Here is a 7,860-nt window from a genome sequence, read left to right as displayed (position 1 = left end):
GGATCTCTATTTAAAGTGCATAAAGCCAAGCACTTGAATGAGCAAGGCATAGGGTGATATGAAATTGATGCAGGGAAAAAAAGTTTAATATAGATCGACATGGTGGTTAGTGTGGACGCACTTTGGTTAAATACAGAAATTCAGGGGAAGGATAGCAAGTCCTGATTGACATCCGATGTCATCTCCAGTTTGTGCATTATGTGAGAGCTGTATAGCAGATACAGCCATCATTGGCTTTTGTGACACCCCACAAATGTAACATCAACATCTAATTTCCTGGTTCCTCAATGAAAATATCTCCTCTTGGACACTGAACAAAAGTTAAAGGTACCCCACCCCCACCTTTGAGGATCTTCAGAATTTCAGGAAAAGTCGTGGGTGTGTGGATGAGGTTGGAGAAGTACTGTTGAGTGTGCAAGAGAAATCATTGGGGTAATGATGAACCTAGCAGTCAAAGGACCACTTGTTTTGGGAATTTTGCATGCATTGTCTTTTTCCTGTAGCATTTGCAAGGTCCAGGATGACTCACTTCCACACTGCATTTGTGTGCTCTGAGGTCACTGGGTAATATGGGAACTGAAGACTCTTTTACAGCTGGGGCATATGGTGGTTAATAAGGTACTTTGAGGTGGATGGTCCCGAGATCAAGACTGAACCGAGTCCCAACTTGAGCAGCAGCAGTATCTGCATGGTAGAAAGTCCTGGCAATCTACTTCCGTAACTTGCCACAAAAACACAATGGACAACTGTAATATCCTTAGGATCACCATGCACTCAACAACAGGGAGGGTAGTAGATGGGTAATTTATAACATGGTCTGCTTTTTCTGCTCATAAAGGGCCTCTGTGTACTCTCAATACATGAAACCAATATCCTCAACTTTATCCCAAATGCGCCTCCTCCCTTAGAAATGGTCATGGACTAGAGATTCCCAGGAGCTGGTACAAGTTCTTTAGAGAAGTCCTTGACCACATCCTTGAACCTTTTCATCTGCCAACGTGGTATTCCCTTCCCACACCAGAGCTCATAGCAGTATCTGTTTTGGAATCTGGACTCAGGTATAGGTGGCCACAGCAACTTCCTGCTGAAACATTGAAGTGCTTTTTGAGAATCATGCTATCTCGCAATATTAAGTTAATTACTAGATCACTGGCTCTTGGCAATCACTCTGCTCCGTTGAAATTAACGTCCTGCTGGATCAAGCCTAGCACACATACATGCAAATTAATGGTTTATCGTATTTGGGAATTGTTGCTGCTTCAGAACGAGCATTGGAGAAGTGCCGGAAGAAAAGGTGCAAGCAGCTAACCGAAACTCCAGGATTTCCACTTCTGCATAGAAATTCTCATGCGGCAAATGGTTTTGTGAGGAAGTAACAAAATTGATCTAGGACATGTTCCAGGGTAATGATTTCAGCTGGAATAGGTTATGACACTCAGATGGCAGAATCTTTCTATGTATGTGCCGTAAAGTGAGTAGCAAATAATTAGTCTCAGTGCTGAGTATATCCTTAGCACAACATAGCATCATTGCCAGAAACACGATAATGATCACTGGGATATCCATGAGAGGGTTTTTCCATTTTACTTATTTCAATCACATATTAGGTTGCATAATTGATGGAATTGTTTGGTTAGTGTTGAATAGTTTTCAAAATTAACTGAAACTTCCCATTTAAAAATCACTGTATTTTACGATTCATTTTACATATGAAAGCATTTTGTGCAATCAATTCCAGACCAACGAAATACCAAAGCAACAAAGCTATGTTTATTCACTAATGTTATGCTAACCAAATGTTCATAACATAAGTATTAAACACTCTATAATGATGCACTATGGCCTAGAGCTGACAAGTGACTCATTTCTATCAGTAGGTAGCATGATTAAAACCAACTATTTAAAACGGGGTCACTTTATACAGTACTATCAAATGTTACTTAACCACTAACCCTCCTCCATCATAGCATACTTTCCTGAAAGCTTTATTTTAATGAATTCCCTAGTCTGCCTTTAATTGGAAGGGGTCATCCATGGATTGTTAGAATTAAACAAACTTTTATAAGTTTCTGTATCTGAATTTAGAATGCATGGTATCAATTGAGCTATCCCAGGTCTAAAGTATAAGGGAAACTATTAATAGTCGATTATTGATTCTCAAGTGATCACTGCACATGAAGCAGAGGTCAGTGTGGTGACAAGATCAAGCAAGAGCTCTAGAAATTTATCTATGTTGCCCTACCCCAAGAGCTTAGCCTGAAGAAGCCACATCAAGGCTGCTGCAAGTCACTATCATCGTTGCTCTCAATGAGCCGAAAGTGGGGCCTTTCAGCAATCCAGGAAGCTGATTGTGTTCCAAACACCAGCTGGAATGAGGACTTACAGTAACTACTGGAAGGTTTGACAACACTGTCAAGTATTATTAACCGATTGTTGCATCTTCTTTCATCTGTCCTCATGTGGAGTGAACACATGCCATGCATTTCCAGATTCCAGAAGGATTATTTTGTTTTCACATATATCTGTCATGGCCATTTATATCCTCTGTGATTACAAAACATATTATCTTTTAGATCTTAGAAGCTGCATGCAAGAGTGTACCAAACTAAATGTTGGCCCCTTTAAAGGCAAGTTTCGATGGAAATCACTTTGAGATGGTCAAAATGTTAATTGTCATCACTTCAACTTCCTTTGACAAATATCAGTTCTGCTTCCAATATAGACTGTAGTCATCTGTGAGTGTGGTAACTAGGTTATATAGCACAGATTCACTTAAACACAAACATTCTTCTTTGCTTGTGGGTGGAACTAATGAAATGAGACAAATTTCAGATGTCTCTCATGACTGGAAATTCAGCAGTCTTTATACTGGATTAGAAGACAGCAAAATATTTAATCTGATCAAGTCCACAAAATGTAAGCAAATGGAATGCTAAATTAAGGCAGCTCAAACAGTACCTGCAACAGTAGTTTAATGTACGAAAACAGAGACTCAATTAGAACTTGTGGTGGAAATATCACATATAATTACTTAGTCCACAAACTATTAAATATGTTTCTTAGGAGTACCAGTTTCATACATAAGCAGCTTTTCCGACTCAGCTTTACTGAGAACAAATGAGACCAAGAATTAGTGATTTTTCTGTCACAATCGATCACAAGTACATTAGAATGCTTGAAGGACCCTAAAGTGATTGTCCAGAGAAGGGTTTTCATTTTCAAAATGAAGTTGGTTTGTCACTTTAGCACCATACTCCCCCAAGAGCCGGATGAACTTCTTATGCTCTTTTCCAATCCAAGCCCTCATACTATCCTGTACTTGGTAAGGTGTAACATGTGTAAACACAGGAATACCTGTTTTGGCAAATCTTTTCAGGATTTCTGGATCAGTGACCCAGGTATTGCTTCCCCCAGCATGACCACCATCCAACCAATACATTCCTTTAATGTTACTGATGAAGGCCGCCAGTTCTTCATCTTTTTGTGCTTCATTCAACGCATACAGCAGCTGGTTCAACACCACACAACCTTTGCTGAAACCAATCAATATAAATTTCAATGAAGGGTCAGTGCATTTCAAGTCTTCAACCTCTGTGTAATTTCCAGAAAGACTTGGAGTACTCAGATCATTCTTGGTGGAAAAACTACTTGAAGTTTTAGAGAGATCACTGCAGCCTTCACCATGCTCGACTGCAAATGAACCACAAGCCCTTTCACTTGGACTTGTCCGTGAATGTAAAAGAGTGTGCTTTTGCTTGAAGCCATTCATTAACAATGAATATAAGTGTTTGAAAGCTCCTCTGTCAAAGCTATGCTCAGGCACACCAAATAGATTGCTTTGCACAAAGTTGTCATAGCAACTGAACTTGTGTAGATGAATCCGGGAAGCTTTAATGATCCAGATGTGGCTGCGAGGAAATCGATGGAACAGTAAAACAGCGACTTCTTCTAGGCTCCATCGCTGCCAGCGAAGGTTTTCTGAATGGCGTGTCATCAGCTCATGATAGTTCTGCAAAGAAAATGCAAATACAGAAAACAATTCAGACTAGACATTTTGAAATACTACTGCCTGTTGTCAGCATGGAAATAATCATCCCCAGAATACAAATGTGGAGAAATATTTGTTGCACTGTTATTAAACTCTGATGTACACACTGTTGAAAAACTGAATCACAGGCACCAACACTAATGCAGATTCGCTCCAGCTTCAACAAGAAATTTGTTTTTTATTGTTTCAATACATTTAAACAATTCATAAACTTCAAAAGCTTATTGCTTGGTATTCAAAGCTCAAAGTAAATTTATTATTAAAGTGCATATATGTAACCATATACAAACCTGGGGTTCATTTTCTTGCAATTATATTCAATAAATCTATAATAGAATCATTGAAAAATTGCACCAACTTGGGCATTCAACCAGTGTACAAAAGACAACAAAATGAGCAAATACAAAATAAAAAAAAAGAAACAATAAATAAATAAATAGTGAGAACATGAATGAAGAGTCCTTGAAAGTGAGTCCTTAGGTTGTGGGAAAACTCGTGTACCTTCTTCCTGATGGCAGAAGAAGATTGCACATCCTGGGTGGTGGGGTCCCCGATGATGGATGCTGCTTTCCTGTGACATTGTTTTACATAGACATGCTCAATAGAGCGGAGAGCTTTATTTGTGATGGACTGGTCCATATCCACTACTTTTTGTAGGATTTTCCACTCAAGGGCATTGACGTTTCCATACCAGGCTGTGGTGCAGCCAGTCAATATACTCTCCACTACACATCTTTAAAAGTTATTCAAAGTTTTAGATGTCATGCTGAATCTTGCCAAACTCCTAAGGAAGTAGACGCACTGCTTTCTTCGTAATTGCACTTACGTGCTGGGCCCAGGACAGGTCCTCCAAAATAGTAACACCGAGGAATTTAAAGTTGCTGACCCTCTCCATGTCTGATCTTCTGATGAGGACTGGAACCTCTGGTATCCTCTTCCTCAAGTCAATAATCAGTTCCGAGGTCTTGCTGACATTGAGTAAGAGGCTGTGCACTACTCAGCCAGATTTTCACTCTCCTTCCTATATGCTGATTTGTCAATAGCAATCTTGAATATAGCATTGTAGCAATGCATAGCCACACGGACGTACATGTAAAGTGAGTAGAACAGGGAGCTAAGCACACAGCCTTGTGGTCCACCTGTGGTGATAGAGAACTGACTTGAGATCTGCAAGTGAGGAAATTGAGGATCCAATTGCACAAGGAGGTATTGAGGCCAAGGTCTTGTACCTTATTGATTAGTTTTGAGGAGATGATGGTATTGATTGCTGAACTGTAGTCGATAAAGAGCATCCTAATGTATGCATCTTTGCTGTCTAGAAGTTCCAGGGTTGAGTGAAGAGCCAATAAGATGGCATCTGCTGAGGACCTGTTGCACCAGTAGGCACATTAGAACACATCCAAGTTGCTTCTCAGGCAGTTGATGATGTGTTTTATCACCAACCTCTCAATACTCTTCATCATTGTGGATGTAAGTGCTACTGGCCAATTGTCATTAAGGCAGGTTACCATGTTCTCCTTAAGCACTGTGTATAACTGAAGCATGCTTGAAGTAGGTGGGTATCTCAAACTGGTGAAGTGAGAGGTTAAAGATCTCAGTGAACACTCCAGCCAGTTGATCAGCACAGGTTTTTAATACTTGGCCAGGTACGCCGTCTGGGCTGGATGCTTTTTCTGGGCTCACCCTCCTGAAGCCTGCTGTCACATTGGACTCAGACTCTAAAATCACAGGATCATCAGGGACTGTGGGAGTTTTTGATGGTTCCTCCATGTTTTGATGGTCAAAGTGAGCATAGAAGGCATTGAGCTCATCTGGAAGTGAAGCGTTGTTGCCTATGTCGCTTGATTTCCCTTTATAAGAGGTGATAGTATTCAAGCTCTGTCACAACGGTCAAGCATCCTTCATTGATTTAAGTTTAGTCTGGAATCGCCACCCGCCCATGAGATGGTTTTCCAGAGATCATACTTATAACTCTTGTAACTTTCGTCACCAGGGTTGAATGCCTCTGACCTGGCCTCAGCTGATTGTGGATTCATGGTTCATCCAGGGCTTCTGAGTGATTTTGTAGGGACACACTCATCTACAACTGTTTTTTGTAAAATCCGTGGCCACCATGGTGTATTCATTCAGATCTAAAGATGAGTCCTTGAACACAGCCCAGTCCACCGACTCCAAACACTCCCAAAGCCTCCTCTGCCTCCTGTGACTACCTTTTCATTGTTGTAATCTCTGGAGCTTTGCTCTTTAGCTGTTGCCTGTATGCAAGCAGGAGAAGGACAGCCAAGTGATCTGATTTACTAAAATGTGGTCTGGGCATTGGGCATTAGGCATTACTTATCCCAGTACATTCCTTATCCAGGCAGAATTTGTGGAGAGAGAAAAAGAGTTGATGTTTCAGATCAAACACATTTCATCAGAGCCATTCTTAAAGAAACTCTGTTTCCATGGCTACAGTGGTTGAGTTATACACAGAAACCGGCCCTTCATCTCAATTTGTCCAGGCTGTGCACCCTGCGTCACTGAGCTAGTCCCATTTACCTGTATTTGCTTCACATCCCTCCAAACAGTTCCAATCCATGAACCCGTCCAAACGTCTTTACTATATTTCCTCTGGAAGCTCTATCAACATACACATCCTCTGTGTGGCCTTTTCAGCCACACACAAAATGCTGGAGGAACTCAGCAAGTCAGGAGGGAGCATCTATGGAGGGGAATAAACAGTTGATATTTCAGGCTAAGACCCTTCATCAGGCCTCCTTTATGTGCTTCATCTTGTGGATTTGATTACCAAACAGGAATTTGTATAGCTTTGTTTATAATAACCAAATTACCAACCAACTCAGGTATTCTTAAATGTTCATATTTTCCCATTAAAAAAAATTACCAATCCCAAATCACATAACTCACGACGTTATGGCTAATATTTTGTACAGTTTGGGATAGCAGGTCATTGTGACCTCATTCATCTTGATATTGACATTCTGAAGAATGGATATTGTGCTAATATTGTTGATATTTGAACTGCTTTAACTACTGCAATAACTGGGAGGCTGCAGCCCACGAAACACGGTCGAATCTGACAGGAGTGAGGCGGCCGACGTCCACTCCCGCGGCCCAGGACGAGCAGGGGTCCCGAGGCTGGGGTGGGTGTGTGTCGGACACCCACGACCTCAATGCGGCAACGCGGACCCGGGGTGCCACCCCCATTGTGCCTTCGCTGTCCCCCTCTCCCGACCCCCAGGTCTCCGCAGTTCGAAAACTGCGGGGAAGTACCTGCACGTCCCCGGGGAAGTACACCACATGCTGCCCGCTCCGGGGGTCGTCGCCTACACCCAGCACCAGGTCGTTCTTCTTGCCCGGCCCCCAACCTGTCACGCCGCTCAGGCGCAGCACCTCGATCCCGGGCACCTTCCAAATCCGAGCGGCCTCCGCCGCCCGGCCGGGCCCACTCATGACGACCGGGCCCCGGCCGCTGGATCCTAGCGCTCGGAGGCGCCGACTCCAGGCTTCCGACTGCGGGCGGCGGAGAGCAAGGAGAGGTCGCTGGGTCCTAGTGCCCGTCCAGCAGAAAACCAGAACACAGAATCCCAACTTCCGAGTGAAAGGCAGGGAAAAGCTGCGAAGTGTTCGTGTCATTGCGCTTCTCCGTTTTTTTCCCATATTTTACACGAGAAAGGAAGCAGACCCAGTGCACCCGGAATTATGCAAGTTTATTGATTAGTCCGTAACTTTGTTTACGCAAACATCCCACCCTGCAAAAACTAATTTCATGGAGGTAGCACACCACCCCCCACCCGGTCGACCTCCAAGGG

At 42.6% G+C, this 7,860-nt stretch overlaps 1 protein-coding gene across 1 annotated transcript; it reads right to left on the bottom strand.

Annotated features, from left to right (window-relative positions):
• Nucleotides 1-1,751: 1,751 nt before the first annotated feature.
• Nucleotides 1,752-7,842, bottom strand: c4h2orf69 (chromosome 4 C2orf69 homolog). Its single transcript, XM_059966987.1, has 2 exons — nt 7,322-7,842; nt 1,752-4,009 (listed from the first exon to the last, which is right to left on the bottom strand). The coding sequence occupies exons 1-2, from the start codon at nt 7,706-7,708 to the stop codon at nt 3,167-3,169; spliced, it is 1,230 nt and encodes a 409-aa protein (XP_059822970.1). The 5' UTR covers nt 7,709-7,842; the 3' UTR covers nt 1,752-3,166.
• Between the last annotated feature and the right edge of the window lie 18 nt (nt 7,843-7,860).

The sequence above is a fragment of the Hypanus sabinus genome, chromosome 4 (genome assembly GCF_030144855.1).
Source record: "Hypanus sabinus isolate sHypSab1 chromosome 4, sHypSab1.hap1, whole genome shotgun sequence".
In the NCBI taxonomy this organism is placed as follows: domain Eukaryota; kingdom Metazoa; phylum Chordata; class Chondrichthyes; order Myliobatiformes; family Dasyatidae; genus Hypanus; species Hypanus sabinus.
This window is presented reverse-complemented; position numbering and strand designations above follow the sequence as displayed.